The sequence below is a fragment of the Triticum aestivum genome, chromosome 2B, assembly GCF_018294505.1.
Source record: "Triticum aestivum cultivar Chinese Spring chromosome 2B, IWGSC CS RefSeq v2.1, whole genome shotgun sequence".
NCBI classification, from domain to species: domain Eukaryota; kingdom Viridiplantae; phylum Streptophyta; class Magnoliopsida; order Poales; family Poaceae; genus Triticum; species Triticum aestivum.
Window position 1 is genome coordinate 44,542,117 of NC_057798.1, and position 20,030 is coordinate 44,562,146.

The 20,030-nt window shown below is 45.4% G+C and overlaps 2 protein-coding genes and 2 non-coding genes across 4 annotated transcripts; 1 reads left to right on the plus strand and 3 right to left on the minus strand.

Moving 5' to 3' along the window:
* The first annotated feature begins 1,384 nt into the window (after positions 1-1,384).
* Positions 1,385-2,746, plus strand: LOC123040296 (probable long-chain-alcohol O-fatty-acyltransferase 5). Its single transcript, XM_044463181.1, has one exon. The coding sequence runs from the start codon at positions 1,436-1,438 to the stop codon at positions 2,483-2,485; it is 1,050 nt and encodes a 349-aa protein (XP_044319116.1). The 5' UTR covers positions 1,385-1,435; the 3' UTR covers positions 2,486-2,746.
* A 1,210-nt stretch (positions 2,747-3,956) lies between these two features.
* Positions 3,957-12,323, minus strand: LOC123038912 (receptor-like protein 15). The gene is made up of 6 exons (XM_044462296.1): positions 12,160-12,323; positions 10,249-10,628; positions 8,783-9,019; positions 8,532-8,681; positions 5,055-8,446; positions 3,957-4,919 (listed from the first exon to the last, which is right to left on the minus strand). Exons 1-5 carry the CDS (start codon positions 12,321-12,323, stop codon positions 5,952-5,954), a joined length of 3,426 nt encoding a protein of 1,141 aa, XP_044318231.1. The 3' UTR covers positions 3,957-4,919; positions 5,055-5,951.
* A 5,020-nt stretch (positions 12,324-17,343) lies between these two features.
* Positions 17,344-17,446, minus strand: LOC123047723 (U6 spliceosomal RNA). The gene has a single exon (XR_006423097.1). It is a non-coding gene; the product is annotated as a U6 spliceosomal RNA (small nuclear RNA).
* Positions 17,447-19,330: 1,884 nt separating this feature from the next.
* Positions 19,331-19,433, minus strand: LOC123047728 (U6 spliceosomal RNA). Its single transcript, XR_006423102.1, has one exon. It is a non-coding gene; the product is annotated as a U6 spliceosomal RNA (small nuclear RNA).
* Positions 19,434-20,030: the final 597 nt, after the last annotated feature.

The window sequence follows — 20,030 nt, forward strand, 5'->3', positions numbered from 1 at the left end:
ATTTGTGCGTTTGATGTTGTATTATTAAACTATTTATTGTATTTCTCAAAGTACTATTTGTTTGATGAGTTGTAATAAATTGAACTATTCATTTAAACTTGGTTGTGAATGATGTTTGTGATTTAAAAATTATGCCATGTCTTTGTTTTGTGTGAAAATGCAACAAGTGTGGATGCGTGGCTGCTCGCGCGCGCTGCATTTTAGCGCACTGCTGGAGCTGCGCGCGCGCTGCATTTTGGCGCGACTGCTGGAGGCAGCGCTGCGCCCCGCGCCAAACCTGACGTTGCGCGTGCCGCATACCAGATTTTTGCGCGCTACGCGTTGGGCGCCTGTTTGAGATGCTCTTAGTCGGGATCAAAGAGCACATGTTTGACCCCTTCGGATATGTCTTCTCTCTCAATGTCGACGAGGTCGAAGAACATGTTTGTGGCCGGCTTCGATGGGATATATCTAGCTTGATGTGGTTGCCTTTCTCCAATAAGAGCATCTCTAGCCAATCTCACAAACCGGGCCATCCGCTATAATAACCACCGGTTTGCAGGAACAATCCTGTATCCCCAGCCCGAACAGATCCACCAAATCAAACCTGCCGGATTTTTTTTGTTGGATCCCGCATCCGAGAGCCCAATTCTTCTATATGTGCAGGATTTCACCCTCCTTTTGCAGTATCCTATATCCTTGGCGGGAGGGAAATTTCAGCCCCAACCGCTTCCCTCGCAGTCGGTGCCATGGCCTTCCGAGCTTGATTCCGGCCAAATCTCGCCGCCGCCCTCCGCTTGCCGCAGACGAGCCCGCCACCGGCCACCGGCGCAGCAGCAGTAGCTAGCTAGCTGGCGCGAGCGAGACGCGAGCAGGAGCTCGGTCGCATCCGATCGTGGTGCGCGCCAACGGCGGCGGCGGGAGGAGCCTCTGGCGATGTTGCCGCAACAAGAGCTCGGCCGGCACGAACACAACCTGTGAATTGTAAGACCCAATTGTGATTTATATTACGTTTGTAGGGGGATTATGTAATTTTGCTGGGAGCACAATTTTTTTTATAGGATCTCTTATGGCGAAACAAAAACCGTACCGTAAAAACATTTAAAATTGTTTTGAGGTATCCTGTAAACGAATTTTGCGGGAAGAGGTATAGGTGATGTGCCGGAGATGCTCTAAACCAAACAATTCTCGCGTCGACGCATTTTTCAATGGAATCTTTGTAGCTCTTGCGCTAACTTTAAAACAATTTGATTAGAACAGTTTGATCGCGAGAGACTAACCTATCAGCACATAGTGCTTTTAATCCATAGTACTTTTGTCACCATCACACTTCCTTTGATGAACAGCTCAGTGTCAAAGGACGAATTTAATAGTAGGAGTATATCACTGTCGACCGTGGGGCGACGATACGTAAGCACAGTGGCAACACCGGACTCTTCAGTTCGCGCACTCTACCATGCCGTGGCGCCGGCAGGTCGCGAGCGCGCTGGCCATGGAGCTCCTGCGGGACAGCATCCCCGCGGTGTCCCTGGCCGCGGCGGCGGCCGCGCTGTACGCGCGCGCGGCGTCGTCCCTCCTCCGGCCCGGGCTCCCGCGCCTCGTCGCGCTGCTCCCGGTGCTGGCGCTCCTCGCCGCCGCGCCGCTGGCCTTCGCCTCCTCCGCCATCGTCCGGGGCGTCGCCGCCTTCTTCCTCGCCTGGCTCGGCGCCTTCAAGGTCGCGCTCCTCGCCGCCGGCCGCGGCCCGCTCCACCCCGCCCTCCCCGTGCTCCCGTTCCTCTTCACCGCCCTGCTCCCCGTCAAGCTCCGGCGCGGCGGCGCATCCGAGGCCAAGCCGGCGCTGCCCACGCTCGCCTCCTGCGCGGTCAAGGCCGCCGTCATGGCCGCCCTCGTGGGCCTCTACCGGCTCAACGCCCGGCTGCACATCTACGCGCGCCTGGCACTGTACGGCGCCCACACCTACTGCTTCCTGGACCTGCTCCTCCCCTGCGTCGCCGCCGCCGCGGGCGCGCTCGGCATGGAGACGGAGCCGCAGTTCGACCGGCCCTACCTGGCCTCCTCGCTGCGGGACTTCTGGGGCCGGCGGTGGAACCTCATGGTGTCGGCCGTCCTCCGGCCGGCGGTGTACGACCCCGTGCGCGCCCGCGCGGGGCCCGCCGCGGGCGTGCTGGCCGCGTTCGCGGCGTCCGGGGCGATGCACGAGGCCATGGTGTGCTACCTCAGCCTGCGGTGGCCGCCCGGTGGCGGGATGGCCGCCTTCTTCGCCCTCCACGGCGCCTGCTGCGTCGCCGAGGGGTGGTGCGCGCGGCGGTGGGGGGACAGGAGGCCGCCGCCGCGGGCCGTGGCGACGGTGGCTGTGGGTCTGTTCGTGGCGGGCACCTCGTTCTGGCTCTTCTTCCCGGCGCTGCTCAAGGACGGCGTCGAGGAGAGGTTCCTGGAGGAGTGGGCGGCCGTGGCGGCCTTCTTCCTCGACGCCGGCGGGAAGATGAATTCCATTGTTGTACGGTGAACGGAGTAGGTAGCAATGGTAATTGCTTCCATGAAAGCAGTCAAATCATCCATCACCAAGTGAACTTCTCTGATGGTTCAGTGAAAACGAAAAGCGCCGTTGACAGTTGAGAGATACCAGTTAGAAGTTGGATGAATCAGCTTGAATTTTTTTGATGTGCTAAAAAGGCGAATATCAGTTGAATAGTAGGCTAAGAAACTGGTAACAGAAATTTTTCGATAAAGGGTGATTTTATTATTTCAAAATGCAGCATCAAGCAAATACATAGCACTATGAGTAACACCCGGCCTCTGTATAACTAGGATGCACACGGCCCAATACTGCTAAGAAACTGATAACAGACATTGGGAATGCAAAAGCTCAACTAAATATTTGTCTTTGTTTTCTCCATTGATAGAAGAAGAAAGAGCGAGTGCATGATACACCACATGACACGAATGTAAGAAGACGTGACATGATGCCCATAGCAAGAGACGTGGGATGCTCGGCGCAAAACAAAGGAATACAACACGGCAAAACTCGCTTAGCCCTAAGAGACAGCCCAAACCATGTCTTTGGTTTTTGCATAAATCTCTCTGGCAGGTTTTGCATTCAGAAACACAACAGCCACCATGGACAGAAGCACATCAGTTGTTGACAAGTGACAAGAGAGGAAGTAAAGCCGAAGCAGAGGAAGAAAGACTTTAATCAAGAATTCACAAAGGGCCATGTAGCATGGAGCCCAATCTTGCAGCTTAGCATCAGCAAATACCCTCAAAATCATCAGCTACCGAAATAATTCTACCGTTACAAACATTACGAGACTTTCAGCAGTGCTAAAGGAAGTTGAGTACAGAAATATATAGTGCCAAAGGAAGGGCTGGCTATGTAGAACCAAAATTTCAACTGCACACAGGGACACCACCATTCTGCACCTTGAGCTTACAGAAAAGCAGCAAAAACATCCATCCACCCCCTGATGATCCCAGCCACCATTCAGAGTTTTTTCAGGTGAATTTTACTTACTTAAGTTTGACAAAACTCTTCACTGTTAAGAAAAGAGATTAAACATCAGTCCACCCTGCTGTGTAAGAAGATAAACTTGCTCCACGTCACTTCATGATACTTGTTGCAAGAGAAAACAAGCTTTCAAAAATCCCAACAGTTTCACAACCTTGCCACGAAAACTAAGTAGCATTCTGACCCCAAGAGGCAATCTCTTCTCAACTTTATTTTCAACAGGATCAAATTACTCGCCTTCTTGAAGCAGAATAAATCAGAGTGCTCTTACTGAGACATGCATCTTCTCAAAAGCAACAAAAGGAAGCAACATATACTCCCCCCGTTCCGAATTACTTGTCTTGGATTTGTCTAGATACGGATGTATCTAGACTCATTTTAGTGCTAGATACATCCGTATCTAGACAAATCTAAGACAAGTAATTCGGAACGGAGGGAGTAGTTTACAAATACACACATAATAGGAAAAGCACATCAGTAAAGTGATCTCCCAGTGTTGTTTACAGATTATCACTGTTAGTGCGGTGGCCGCTCTGCTTCTTCCCCGACGTCAGCGCCTTCTGGTGCTCCTCCTCGACACCTTCCTCCGGCTGGTGGCCCGGCTCGCCGGCAGGACGGCGCACACCGCAACCCCGGCGCCCCACTGAGTTCGTCCTCGGCTACAGACTTGCAAGGCGAGCTCCATCTCCGCCTCAGCCTCCGGTTGCTTATGCCTAGGAGTACTCCAATGGCCGTTTTTTTGGCCCATGTACGGCGCCGAGGGGTGGTGCACGCGGCGGTGGGCGGCGAGGCCGCCATGCGCCGTGGCGACGGCGGTGGTGGGGCTATTCGTGGCGGCCGGGCACCTCGTTCCGGCTCTTCTTCCCGGCGCTGCTCAAGGACGGCGTGGAGGAGAGGTTCCTGAAGGAGTGGGCTGCCGTGGCGGCCTTCTTCCAGGACGCCGGCGGGAAGATGAATTCCATTGTCCTACGGTCAACGGAGTACGTAGTACTAGCAGTTGCTTGATTGATGTAGTAAGCATAATAATTTCTACTCCCTCGTTCCTAAATATAAGTCTATGTAGAGTTTTCACTGTGAACCACATACGGATGTATATAGATGCATTTTAAGGGTAAATTCATTCATTTTGCTTCGTATATAGTCCACCTTATGGAATCTCTACAAAGACTTATATTTAGGAAGGGAGGGAGTACCTTTTGGTCACCTGTTTTTGATGTATTGCTTTGGTATTGGAAGTCTACAGTATTATGCCTGAAACAAGTATAGAGTAGTTCAGAAATGTTTTCCCTTCAGAAATTGCTTTCGGAGCTCGTTGATTCGACGATGGTCTGCCCTGCCCCTCGTTCTTTGAGGCGAGGAGCGCCGCCCACATGAACCGGCTGGACGCAATGGTCGTCGACGAGCAGTAGCATGCTTCCCGGCAAGGCACGCCTCACTGAAAGAGAATATAATTTTTATTTGTTTCAGTACCTGTACTATGAAAAGAGTCCCGCCTATGTTGTTTCCATTGAGATTTTTGACTTCTAGAGAAACCAATTTGCCAACACGTCAGATCCTGAGACATCCTCACCTGGAAATGGAAAGCTGTTCTCAGCTGAGGGCGACATACTTGAGATCCTGAGACGTCAGCCGGAAGATTCCGTAGGCCGCTGCACGGTCAACGGAGTAGCTAGCAAAGCAACTGCTTCCATGGAACAGTCAAATCATCACCAAGTAAACTTCTCTGACGGTTCACAGAAACGAAAAGTGATGTTTGACAGTTGAGAGATAGCAGTTGAAAATTGGATAAAGTTGTACTAAGATTGCGTCAATTAATATGGACCGAAGGGAGTAGCAATGTCTAACTTAGAGCATCTACAGCCGGACCCCTCAAATCCTCCCCAAACGTCCCGACGGACGGCCTGGCCACTGCCCGGACCGAAAAACGCCGCCTATAGTTTGCAGCAGCCATAGACACAAGATCAGCATTGCTGACAGTAAAAAACAAAGTAAAGGAGATGCAGAGGAAGACGACTCCAAGAGTGACAAAAGGGGCTATGTAGTACATCGAGCCCAATCTTGCAGCTTAGCATATCAGCACATACCTCCGAAATCCTCAACTAAAGAAATATTTCTACCATCACAAACATTTTGAGACAATTCAGTTCAGAAAAAAATAAGTGCTAAAGAAAATTCAGTTCAGAAAAAATACGTGCTAAAGGAAGCAGCACCAAAATCTCAACATTACACACCACCATTCTGCACCATGAACTTACAAGAAAAGGCAGCAAAAACATCCAACCCCTGATGATTGCAGCCACCATTCAGGGTTCTATTTTTACATTGATTCTTACTCGACAAAGTTTGACAAAAAAATATTCCATATTCTTACAGTGATTCTTACTTGACAAAGCAGATTACAAAAGTGATCTCCTTGTGTTGTTTACACATCAGCGCTGTTAATCACTAGCCCTCTCTCCATCTTTACCTACCACAGTTTGAGAATAACACGCCGCCCAAATGAATGGCAGAATACGAAACTGATAGTGGCCCAAAATGCCAAGACGAATGAAACGGCAGCGACCACGTAGAGGATCGGGTCAGAATCATCAGGCACACTTCCTGCAGTACCATTCCATGCCACATGACCTGAACTGGAAGTGCAGGATCGAAGGTTGTTGTTCCCTCTGTAACAGTCTGTATCAAATGAGCCAAACTGACCAGAGTCTGGTAGACATCCCGATAAGTTGTTGTATGCCACAGAGAACACCTCCAATGATGATAGCCGTGTCAACTGCCATGGTATCAACCCATTCAGCCTGTTTTTGGACAGGTCTAAGCTTTCGATCTCGCTCATATTTGCGAGGGTTGCAGGAATCGGTCCAGTCAAGAAATTGTTCGACAAATTGAGAGACTTGATATGGCTCAAATTCCCCATCTCCTTCGGAATCTCACCTGACAGCATGTTTGAAGAGAAGTCAATGCCAGACATCGACATGAAGAAGTTTTGTCCATATGTGTATGGGTGCCCTTTAGTTGTGAAGGTGAAGCCTGGGAGGTCATAATTATTGTTATAAACAAAGTCCGCACCATATTCGCCTCCTCCATAGGTAATACTACCAGCTGCGGGCCAATTTTCGAAAGGATCAATGGGTTCAAATGGAATGCCACCAATACATGGTGGTACGGAACCCGAAAGTTTGTTGTGCGAGACGTCAATTATACTCAAGTGTTGGAGATGACAGAGATTTGAAGAGATATGTCCCTCAAACTTATTCCTGCTTAACAAAAGTACACTGACTTGAGAAAGATGTTGTGCCCACTCAAGGTTGCCTGTGAACTGATTATTGCTGAGATCTAAAGCCGTAATGTAGGAGCTGTTGAAAAAGGCACCCGGGGAGCCTGACAGGGAATTCCCCGATACACTCAGAAACGTGAGGTATACCATAGTGTCGCAGTTTGGGAGACGTCCTGTAAAGTAGTTGCCTGACAGGTCTAACATCATAAGATTTGTTAATGTGCTAATTTCTGGATGAATGCCACCAGTTAAACCATTATTAGCAAGGCTCAAAGCTTGCAGTGAAGGAAGACACCATAAGGAAGTGTCCAGTTCTCCCGACATCTTGTTATCATGCAGATCCATGATTTGGACATTACCAGACAGATTTCTAGGGAGAGTCCCTTCAAATTTGTTGTTGCCTAGGTGTATTGCCCATAGGTCACCGGAGAAGCTACTAGCCCCATCAAGTATCTTGCCACCAAGTGTATTGTTTGAGAGCTTCAATATATTCATTGCATAACAATCAGTGAACAAGCAAGCTGGTACTTTTCCTGTAAATCTGTTATTTGATAGGTCCATAAGTTGTATGCTGCTGTTGCACAATGCTGGTGGTATTGTTCCAGAAATAGTGTTGCGGGAAACATCGAGAATTATGAGATGGGGAAACATGAAACCAATGTTGGCTGGCAGTTGTCCTTCAACTAGGTTCAATGATACATTCACCTGTTTAAGATTAGTTTGTGGTTGCCCTATCAGATCTAGTGATCCAACTAGTGAGTTATTTGCAAGATTCAGATAAACTAGTGTGGTTTTATTTGTGAACAACCAGTTGGGCATGCTCCCCGGCAAATTATTGTTGGACAAATCGAGAAACTGCAGATGATTCTGTGTGTGCAGGAAATGTGGCTCGGTAATCATGCTCTTATCAAGGTTACACCAAGAGAGCCTTAGTGTATTCAACTGAAATTTAGGTACCCAGCCATGCATTTGCACTTGAATGACCAAATCAGTATTCCTGGACAGATCTATCTCTTTGAGTTTGGCACAGTTTCTTAGCCAGAAGAAATCAAATTGACCGCTTAGCCTGTTATCAGATAACCGGATGGTATGAAGCGATGATGTACACTTCCAAGATGAGCTTATAGGTATATGCCCTTGTAATAGGTTTTCTGAAAGATCCAAGTACTCAAGGCATGAAAGTGCAAATACGGATCCTGGGACCCTACCACTCAATTGGTTGGATCTCAAATGCAATTCTCGCAGGTTCCAAGATGAGTTTATATGTATATGTCCCTTAAAGAGGTTGTATGAAAGATCCAAGTACTCAAGGCATGGAAGTGCAAATACGGATGCTGGGAGGGTACCACTCAATTGATTGGATCCCAAATGCAATGCTCGGAGGTTCCAAGATGAGTTTGTAAGAATATGTCCTTGAAATAGGTTGTCTGAAAGATCCAAGTACTCAAGCCGTGGAAGTGCAAATAAGGATGTTGGGAGGCCTCCACTCAATCTATTGAAAGTCAAATACAATTCTCGCAATCGCAAGTTCCGAGATAAGTTTATAGGTATATGTCCTTCGAAGAGGTTGTATGAAAGATCCAGGTACTCAAGGCGTGGAAGTGCAAATATGGATGCTGGGAGGCTACCCTTCAATTGACTAGATCCCAAATGCAATTCACGCAGATTACGGAGATTACTGAAATCTGCCATTTGTACACGCCTTATAGTAAGTACAAATTAATTGCATCAGTCAACTGAAAAAAGAATATATATTTTTCGTTTCGGTACCTGTACTATGAAGAGTCCCACCTATGTTGTTTCCATTGAGATTTATGACTTCTAGAGAAACCAATTTGCCAACAGATCCTGGGATACCCCCACCTTGAAAACTGTTGTAACTGAGGTCGAGATACTTGAGCTTACTCAATCCTTGGAGACCTGAGGAAATGTTTGCTTCGGAATAAGATGTGATTTTCAATCAAAATTATTGGAAGATTAAAAGAAGAGTTGTGCGCATGCATGCAGCAGGAGTTACGTACCCTCGAAATTCTGTAAACAAGCGTGATGTCCAGAGAAATTCAGTAGTTGAAGCCCCCGAAACGAAGAAAAGATCGTCAAGTTAAAATTCGGACATTCATCTTCGAAATACTGTAGGTTTTCTTGGTAGGTCTGGAAAAGGTTGAGATGAGACAGTCGGTGTGTGGTATTGTCGCAGGTTATCCTTTCCCATGAGCAGCAGTCACCACCGTCTCCCCAAGAAGTGGGAGCCTTGGACTCTGCATTCACAAGCCAAGAGCGAATATCCATGAGGGCTGCTCTCTCCTCCATGAAACAGCCCGAAGAACTCTGGAACATGGAGCACACTCCACAGAGGACCAGGAACAAACATCTCCATAACAAGTAGCAGACCATTTGGAAGAAAAGGGTTTCAGATTATGCCGTGAATTCCTCTGCTCCTTGCTTGCTGCGGTCTTTATAACTAGCCATCCCTAGACTGTAGACTAGCTCACAGTTTAGTCCATGGCCAAGGAGGTATGCTTAGTCAACAAAGCAACTTCATTAGTGGCATTTTTTATATTATTCGCGAGACCATTAGTGGAATTGTTGACGAACATTTTGGAGAATGGCCACAGACATGCACAAACGACCAAACATTGGCAACGACTGACCGCCAAGCACTGATCTTGGGGTAGATAACATATTGATTTGGGGTCCAAACACTTTGTGGATTTGACTACTGAAGCTCCCGTACTTGATATGGAGGCCTAGTGGGGCAGAAATACGCATGATTTTGGTGTTGCCATGAAGTAACCAAATTAGTGGCCCGTTCGTCTTCAAACTAGTTGAATGCTTGTGTTGATATAAGATTTAAAGAAAGAACCATATTATGTTGTTAATTTCAATGCATCACCCTCCCCGCTCTGAATCGACGAAAGGGTGTTCTCGCTCATGAGTGACATGCTGTTCCAGGACCAAACTTGGACCATGACTGCAGCATTAAGCACTAATCTTGGGCATATATAATGTTATCCTCCAAGACACTTTGTGGACTTGACTGACAGAGACCTTGCACTAGATATATATGCAGGCCAAGAGGGGGCAGAAATATGCAAGACTTTGGAGTTGACCACAAAGCACAGCACTGGGCCTTAGTTCCGACTTCGGAGCGCAGAACCAGTAGCCAATCCCACAGGCTTTGAGTTGGATTTCAGACTTTCAGCGGGGAGAACCCTTCAAGAAAATCCCACAGTTTGATACACGTTTCCAGTTGCCCTCAAGGTTTCGTTTCAGGTACCTTTGTTAGAGGCTCACCTTATGGCCCTGGTATCTTTGTCAAAATCAAACTATGCCAAGCACCATGCGTGCCATTCAGAACATGATGGGCAATTGCAAATTGCCAACAAACAAACATTAGGGGTAAACCACAGATTGAGTTTCAGATAGAAATAGTAGTATGAAGAACTGCACATGCTTTCTGAAAGAAATGCATGAATTCAGACTTAACCTCGTAGCAGTTCACTCCTTCTGCGCCGCTCCGCTGCACACTCGGTCTCCCACGGCGCCGGAAGGACGGCGGCGTCTCCTCCATCTTCCCCCTCCTCTCCGGTCCCCGGCGATGCTCGGGCCCTTCCTATCTCTTGCTTCGAACCAGTCCCCCACTCCGCGCGCGGCGGCGCGACGGAGAGAGATCCGGCATGGGAAGAAAGAGACTTTCTTGGAGTTGGAGGGATGAGGAGGATTCCGGCCGGCGTGGCTATGGTGTGCGGTGGTCGGGGCACCAGGGCACGCCTATGTCTCGCCTTGAGCGAGTCTGGCTTCGGACTCGCTGAAGGGGCGAGCGAGCTGAGCCGGCCCGCGAGCGCGGGAGGCCGCAACCTCTTTTTCCTGTTTTTTCTTTACATTTTCTGTTTTACTTTTTCATTTCTTTTTGTAATTCTGTTTATACTTCAATATATATATATATATATATATATATATATATATATATTACAAACGAACTCTTCAAAATAAAGTTGAAACAATGTTGAACAACTATTTGAAACAATGTTGAACAAGTATTTGAAAAATTGTTGGTCATGTATATAAAAATGTTGAATAAGTATTTGAAAAAAATATTGAAAAGTATTTGAAAAAATATTTATCGTGTATATAAAATGTTGAACAAGTATATTATTTTTTAAGAATTTGATTTTAAAAATATTGATCATGTATATAACAGTACAGAATGAAAAACAAAGAGAAACAAACAAAAAACCAAAAAGGAAACAAAATAAACTAAAGGAAAAAGGAAATAAAAAACTGAAGAAACAAATGAAAAAACCTGGAGAGGAAAAAAGCAAAGAAACCCTGGCTCTTTTTCCCTATAAGTAGGGTGCACCCTTGATGTGACCATCTATGCCAAGACTACTGTCACTCGTCCAAGAAATATTAAAGTTACACCGATGCATGAGAAGTTGACCGTGACAGTTCCAAAAGGGAAAGAAGCTGGTATTTTAGAAGCTTTTTCATATATACAGATTGGTTCTATGATACTTCAGATTTCTCCACCGCAAGATGAAGTTAAACCAAATTTTAGGACTCCACCGAAGAAGCTGTGATCCGATCGGCACAAGAAATACTAGTTTTGTTAGCTTGGTATTATAGTAGAGTCCAAAGGTTGCACAAGTACTAGTTATGTATACGTTTTAAGTCTAGGTTAGTTGGAAGATGATCAGCGTTGCCGGAGTATTAATTAGTCAAATCTTATTTTGTTTGGATAGGAGAGTCCGTTTCAGATTCGCTTACATGGAGTCGGTTGAGAAGTGCCTGCACGCGCGTTATAAAAGCAGGGATACGCCGTGTAAAGAAGGTCAAGTTTTGTTTCATCGTGAGTTCAATAATAGTCAGAAAACGTCCTATGTCGAGGGACACCAAATATTGTCTTCGTTGCTGATCCATTGGGATTTTGTTGCTGCTGCGCGTGGAGCCGATCTAATCTACTCAACGCTAGTTTCTTTTGATCTTACGGTCTTGCATATTTGCTCGATCGGAATTTCTTGTGCTATTGCCAGTATCGTGAAAGATTGGGCCGACGAACGACTCGCCATCTAGTTGAGTCTTCATCAAGTGGTATTCAGAGCTAAGGTTGTTCACGGTACTGTGTTGATTAAGATGTCAACCTCGACCGACAAGGGTGACGAGGTTGCTGCTGATTCTGAGGAAATAGTGCGTCCAGTGTATGCGGATGATATTCCTCAAAATATTCGGGATGGTTTTGACCACACATGCAACTACATCAAGCAATGTCATGATGCGCTCGGCAAAAAGATAGATGTCCTGATCACTCGGTTCGATGGTTTGGCAGACATCATCAATATGCCGGCAGCCACTTCTGCACCACCACAGACTGCTCCGGCTGCTCCACTGTATTATGCACCACCAGCTCGCGACGGATATGCTGGCGTGCATGATCGCCGTCTGGCGGCACACCCTCATGCTGGAGATGATGGTTTCGGTGATGGCATTGACCACGCGGGGTACGCGCCACGACCACGACACTATGAGCCTCGTCCCGAAACATCCATTCGTGGTGGAGTGCATGACCGAGTTGGTCAAGCTGTGCGTGTGCCTTTGGATGATGGAATTGGGCGCATAAAAATTTCAATCCTTCGTTCTCCGGCAAGTGTGAACCAGAAGGCTATTTGGAGTGGGAGATGCGTGTTGATCAAATTTTTGATACCCATCGTTATAGCGAGGAGAAGAAAGTTCAACTTGCTGGAATTGAGTTTACCGGTTACGCGCTAATTTGGTGGAATCAAATTTGTCGTTCAAGACATCGCCCGACAACTTGGCGAGGTATGAAAGAATTCATGAGGCGTCGTTTTGTTCCTGAGCACTATAAAAGAGATATGTACAACAAGTTGCAGCGGCTCTCTCAAGGTAATTTGAGTGTTGATGAATATTACAAGGAGATGGAATTGCTTATGATACGTACAGGGACAATGGAGGATCCGGAGGCGACCATGTCACGTTTCTTTAACGGGCTAAATATCGAGGTGCAGGAACGTGTTGAGATGGTGGTCTACTACAACATACAAGATCTTGTGCATCAAGCTGTGCATGCGGAACAACAGATTAAGCGGCGCCAAGTCAACACAGTTCCCAGTACCACTTTGAACACATGGCGACGCTCCCAACATCAGAGTGAGGATATCGGTCCTAGCTCGAGGACGACAACATCAAATCGCCCTCATGGTTCCGTGCAAAAGAATGCTTCAAAATCAGGACCGTCGAGGGTTGATTCTAGTGCACAGTCGACCAATCGTTCCAGTGACATAGAGTGTTTCAAGTGTGGAGGAAGGGGACATATGAAGCGTGAATGTCCTAATGAGAAGAGAGTATTGCTCACAAAAGATGGCTATGCATCCGCGAGTGATGAAGATGCAGTTTTTGACACTTCTAGTGAAAAATTTGAAGATGCTGAGAAGGTGACTGCTAGTTTTGAAGCTGCTGAATCATATCCGTCCTTAATGGTGCAGCGTGTGCAAGAGGATCGCATTGAGGATAAGGGGCAGCGTTGGAATATTTTTCAGACTCAATGCAAGATCAACAACACCAATTGCAAGTTGATCATCGACGGTGGAAGCTACACTAATGCAGTCAGCAAGGACTTGGTGGATGCTTTTGCTTTACCAACCTGGAAGCACCCACAACCACACTGTGTCGAATGGTTATATCAGTCGGGCAAACTGAAAGTTACTCACAAGATGCGCATCAATTTTTCGGTTGGCAATTATATCGATACAGTTATCTGTGATGTTCTACCAATGGATGCATGCCATTTGTTGTTGGGGAGGCCATGGCAATATGATCATCGAGCTACACATGATGGGAGGTCCAACACTTATTCCTTTTGGGACTCTGGAAGGCGACGTATGTTACAGCCGATGTTCTCTAGTGCAATCAAGAACGATGTCTGTAAGATCCCTAAAGGTATCTTGAAGCCAAGGATGGCTTCATTTCAAGAGGGGCAGGATGATGTGACCATCTATGCCAAGACTACTGTCACTCGTCCAAGAAATATTAAAGTTACACCGATGCATGAGAAGTTGACCGTGACAGTTCCAAAAGGGAAAGAAGCTGGTATTTTAGAAGCTTTTTCATATATATAGATTGGTTCTATGATACTTCAGATTTCTCCACCGCAAGATGAAGTTAAACCAAATTTTAGGACTCCACCGAAGAAGCTGTGATCCGGTCGGCACAAGAAATACTAGTTTTGTTAGCTTGGTATTATAGTAGAGTCCAAAGGTTGCACAAGTACTAGTTACGTATACGTTTTAAGTCTAGGTTAGTTGGAAGGTGATCAGCGTTGCCGGAGTATTAATTAGTCAAATCTTGTTTTGTTTGGATAGGAGAGTCCGTTTCAGATTCGCTTACATGGAGTCGGTTGAGAAGTGCCTGCGCGCACGTTATAAAAGCAGGGATACGCCGTGTAAAGAAGGTCAAGTTTGGTTTCATCGTGAGTTCAATAATAGTCAGAAAACGTCCTATGTCGAGGGACACCAAATATTGTCTTCGTTGCTGATTCATTGGGATTTTGTTGCTGCTGCGCGTGGAGCCGATCTAATCTACTCAACGCTAGTTTCTTTTGATCTTACGGTCTTGCATATTTGCTCGATCGGAATTTCGTGTGCTATTGCCAGTATCGTGAAAGATCGGGCCGACGAACGACTCGCCATCTAGTTGAGTCTTCATCAACCCTAGTATTCAACACTAAATGGAGAAAAAATAAACAAAGTAAGAACAAACAAAATAAACCAAAAAATTGAGAATAAAAATGAAAATCAAACAAAAAATGGAGAAAACCCATGTCAAAGAACAAAAAGAAAAAACAGAAAAAAAGTGAAAACCATGGAAAAACCGGCGTCGTTTGCCTCAAGTACACATCACGCCAACAACTTGTCGCGTGCAAGACACTAGCGCAGCGGCTAGCGTAGGGAGCCCTCTCCTAGGAGACAAGAGACTGATCCCCGCTTCTCCCATTTTCCCATTTCCTTTTTCGTTTAACTGTGCGTGAAAATGGGCCGGCCCAACTACTCTACACCCTTCAATGGGAGTGGCCTGCAAGAAATAGTCAGCGTGGGGGCACTATCCGTATGTAGCGCAAATGCTTCTTTCTTGGGATGAACACAATGCGCCCTAGTTTGGTCAATATCGACCGGCCCATTTCCGCAGCTTGCGTGCGTTTGTTTTTGACAATCATCTCCTTCTTTGTTTCAATCAAAACGATCTTTGTTTTTGTTTTTATGAATAATCATCATTTACAATCAGGGATAATCATCACTTCACGGGGTGAATCCATGCATACATTAGGAAGAGAAAACCTAACTATCCTAGCTAGTTCATGAGCTACGTGATTATTCTCTCTATTACAATGATGGTAGATAACATGAGTGAAGTCTAAAGCCATGAAATAACATTCACTAAATATAGCTACTGAGAAAGAAATGCCATCTTTCAAGGCTGAGACAACCTCTGACTTGTCTGAGTTGATCTCAATCTTACCACATCCAACAGATATTAATTCTCCGACAGCTATGTCTCGCTAATTGCGAGACATATGCTCCTCTTACCTTCAACGACAATTTGACTTGGCCGGTCCAATAGGAGCTATTTATGAACTGTATGACCGGTTTGGAGAAAGCTATATGAACAACTGGTGATTTTCGGGATCGTCCATTCGGTTTTGTGAAGGTTTTGCCCATTTTTTATTTTCCTTTTAAATATTTTCCTACTAGTTTACCGGTTTTCTTCCTTTTATTTTTATTCTTTTTTTGCTTTTGTTCAATTCCTTATTTGTTTTCTCTGTTAAAACACCTTCGATTTCTCTATACACATGTTTAATATTTTTTAATACATATAGAACATTTTTAGATATATGTCGAGCATTTATCAAATGCACACTGAACATTTTCTTAGTACAGAGTGTGCATTTATTTAACACACATTGAACATTTTTTAAATACATCATGAACATATGTACCTGTTAAACACGTTATTTGTTTTGGAAATGTCATGAACATTTTTAATGGTATGCATTTTTTTAAATCACACAATTGTTTTACATGGTCTGAACATTTTGTTTAAATCATGTGACATATTTTTACTATCATGTAAAAATATTATGTGTGGTGAACATTTTTTAAAGTTGAGTAAGTAACTTTTCGAAATATATGTAGTTAGATTTTTTTTAAATAAAAATAAAAGAAAAAGAAGAAGGAAACAGAACCACATAACAAACCAACACGATCTTATTGTGTCGCCCACCAGAGTCTCCCTTGAGGCGGCGCGACCGCCTGTCTTGCTATAAGCGAGATACAAATGTGGCTGATTAATTAGCTAACAACTATTAGATCCTTTGTGCACACATGGAACTATTGATAAACCCTGTGAACAAAAAAATGATAGCATTTTTCTCCAGACACACTCAAGCGAGAAGGAAAACTTGTAAACAAATATTAGAAAAACCCACCCGGGTTTCCTTCCTAATTCTATGTTAATCTGAAAGTTGTTTTCATTTGAAGCTTGGGCTCGACAAGATGCAACTCAGTCTGGGCAATATCCGATCGGCCCATTTACGTAACTCACCTTGTGTGTGTAATCTCTACAAAAGGGAGTTTGTTCTGTCGCCCTCACCTCCCATCCAGCTTTTTCCTCTACTTAATTTTGTTTCCTTGTTGACCGGCCTGTTGGGCTTGTCAATTCAAAATCACTGGCCGACGCATCAAGCATGCAGTTGTACTCATGCTATTCATTATGATGAGATGACTCAACATGCATGATTTTACTCATGGTGTTTTATCATCACCGGGTGGATAGCTCAAGAAGATAGACATGGTTTTTGCAAGCGACAAGGCAATAGTTGTCTCCTCCTACCTCTTTGTCCTCACTTCTCTCGCAACTGCTAGAGATTGGTGGCAGGGCCAAGCCCCATCACCGGGAAAATAACAAAGCTGGCGGCAAAGAGCCGCTCCGGTGGCCTTTGACAACGACAGTGGCGGAGCAAGGATTTTCAACATGGGCATGTGGGGTCAAAATACTTTTCTACAACACAAAAATATATAAAAAGTTCATAATAACGACAATGAAACTATATTTAGTTCATTGCAAGAACAAGGAGACAATCATATTACAACTTATTACGTTGTAAAAAACATCTAGGACAAGTACGTTGGGGTGGCATGGTGTGTAAATAGGGCAAGGTATACTAAGGCAAGCGACTTAAATGCGATCCAACGAGCTGGCCAAAAAAAGTTTACCATTGCCAACCGTGCACGCAAAGAGTAGTGATTTAACCGGTATACTAACAATCAATCAGATAGAAAAAGGAACATATACGCACAAATAGATGTGAAACATGCTTCTCCCAAAAAGGAGCCACAGAAATGAAAAAAAAGCATGAAAAAGTACAGTACTGAAGACCAAGGGCTTGGATAGAAGAGAAGGAAAGCGTGGAAGGACGTAGCTGCAAAGGAAAATGCACAGCGGCACAACCGCAGGAGAAGATGGCCCAGGGTTGTATCTGTAAAATGCTAGGGACCGGCGCGTGAAATGTCAAAAAAATTTGGACCATTTCTCGATTTGTGCGTGTCATCCTTGCGCAGGGGCCATGCTAATCTTCTCTGTATCGTTCCAATTTTATCGGATGTCCCCGAAGGGACGATAAGGAAGGAAGGGCGACGCTTATAAACCGGTCACGAGCTCCTTCGCTAACCGATGTGGTACTAAACTAGCTGCGGTGCGCTGCTGTCTCCCACGAGCCGCAGGAACCGCGGGATGGCCAGTGGGCCGCATCTGCGTGCCGCCTGGTTCTTCCTCGACTGGCCCAACTTGAAGCGAACTGGAGAACGCATACCGGACCAGGGCCCTATCCCAGTGGCAGGTTACGTTTCTCAACAGAGATAAAAAAAAGTAGTGGCAGGTTTATACGCGACGGACGTGGGATGCGGATTCCTCTTCTGAATTCTGCACTCCACATCAATTTTTTTTACTCTGCACTGTACATGATAAGAGCGACCAAAACCAGAATATCCACGTGACGGACACAGTTCTTCTTCGCTTATTTGGTCGTCATTTTTATCAGTTCCAAAACGTGAGTTTTTGACCTTGGACAAGTTTTCCTTTTTCCGTTGCATGGTCTTTTCCTTGGAAAATTCATATAGTTCACGAAAAGATCCATTTTTACAAATAGCCGGTCTTTGTGTTTTGTCATGTAGAATTCAATTGAATGAACCACTGGTCCCTAATCTTCAACACTTCTTTCTACCGCCTTCGCTTAAACGGTGCACGCATTTTTCGATATTCAAGTTAAACCATGAATTTAACCAAGGAAATGTTGCTATGTGTACCCACAAAAGAAAAGAAAAGAAGGAAATGTTGTTATGTGTCACAAAAATTATACCACTAAATTTATACTCCCTCCAGTTCAAAATATAAGGCATGCTAATCTTTTTAGAAATCAAAGTTCTATAATTTTGATTGTTGACCAAGTTTATTGGGAACAAAATATCAGTATGTACAATACCAAATCATTCACATTAGATTCTTCACAAAATGTATTTTTTATATTTTATTTATGTAGTATGGTCGGTGTTGATATATCTTGCTATACTTTGTCACACATGGAAACGTTTGATTTTTTGAAAAATGAATACACATTAAATTTTGAAATAGAGGGGGTGTAATTACAAGGAGCATGATTCATAAATTATTGGTCTATATATTGAAGGATCAAAGTTAAATATCGAAAGACATGTGCACCTTATAAAGTGAATATATAAGAGGGTAGCAGCCTAGCAGGGGTGGAAATGAGGACGACGGTAACTATTGCTACGTGAATTTATCAGTGCCCTCTCATTGGGGTGGTGTTCGTCGCCTGATGGTCGGTGGTGACATGACAATATGGCGAGGTGGGTCAAGGGCACTAGATAGCGACCGCGGGCTAGGTGGATGAGTACGAGAGCCAATGGGACGAGAAAGTGGATTCAATAGAGCACTATAGGAGAGGATAAGAAAAAAAAAGGGACGGTCTACACCTCGGGCACCTGGAAAAGATTAATATCTTAGCCACCAGATGCAAATGGATGATTGGATCATCGTCCTAATCCTCTCAACCACTTTCTTCTCCCCACACGTGGATCACACGCAAGTCTACCATCCACCGAACTGTCGCACTATATCCACCTACCTCCTCCCTTCCCTTCCCCACGGTCGGTGGGTGTTGCCCCGCACCGCCTCGTCGCTAAACTATTTTTTGACTGCAATAACCATTCACCGCTAGAAATGAGGATCTAGTAAATGCTAGAGGAACATCAGTTTGGGCATCACCCCACACAACGCAGGCTTGCAATCTTTCACCACCAGTCCAGAGGTTTGGAGAAACCAAGTCATGCCGCCGAGTAAATCGAAAGAAAGGGGTCTAAATTGCTTCGCTTAATTGATGCACCACCTATCAAGATTCAAAAGAGAGCCAACAGACCTGGCAACAAAAGATGGCCCAAGGGCGTAGCTGTAAAATGCACAGGGACCGGAGCGCAAAATCTCGAAAAAAATTGAACCATTTCTCGATTTGTGCGTGTCATCCTTGTGCAGGGGCCATGCTAATCTTCTCTGTATCGTTCCAATTTTATCGGATGTTCCTGAAGGGATGATGAGGAAGGAAGGACGACGCTTATAAACCAGTGTACGATCATACACGCAAATGTGTACGATCAAGATCAAGGACTCGCGGAAAGATATCACAACACAACTCTAGACACAAATTAAAATAATACAAGCTTTATATTACAAGTCAGGGGCCTCGAGGGCTCGAATACATAAGCTCGGATGCACAAGAGTCAGCGGAAGCAACAATATCTGAGTACAGACATAAGTTAGACAAGTCTGCCTTAAGAAGGCCAGCACAAAAGCATCTACGATCGAAAAGGCAGGGCCTCCTGCCTGGGAGCCTCCTAACTACTCCTGGTCGTCAGCGGTCTTCACGTAGTAGTAGGCACCCTCTGGTAGTAGCAGTCGTCGTCAAAGGTGGCGTCTGGATCCTAGGCTGCGACATCTGGTTGCATCAACCGGAAAGAAGAAGAAAGGGGGAAAAGGGGGAGCAAAGAAACCGTGAGTACTCATCCAAAGTACTCGCAAGCAAGGATCTACACTACATATGCAACATTATCAAAGAGGGGCTGTATATGTGGACTAGGCTGCAAAAATGCCGGAATAGAGAGAAGGCCTAGTCCTATCGAAGACTAGCAT

Excerpts from the sequence above, each read along its gene's own strand:
- LOC123038912 (XM_044462296.1), bottom strand. The coding sequence starts at position 12,323 with ATGCACTCCACCACGAATGGATGTTTCGGGACGAGGCTCATAGTGTCG. Across the intron at positions 10,629-12,159 it reads ATATCCGTCGCGAGCTGGTG|GAAAAAGAGGTTGCGGCCTC; the intron begins GTGCATAATACA and ends AAGAAAAAACAG. Across the intron at positions 8,447-8,531 it reads TGGGACTCTTCATAGTACAG|ATTTCAGTAATCTCCGTAAT; the intron begins GTACCGAAACGA and ends TACAAATGGCAG.
- LOC123040296 (XM_044463181.1), top strand. The coding sequence starts at position 1,436 with ATGCCGTGGCGCCGGCAGGTCGCGAGCGCGCTGGCCATGGAGCTCCTG.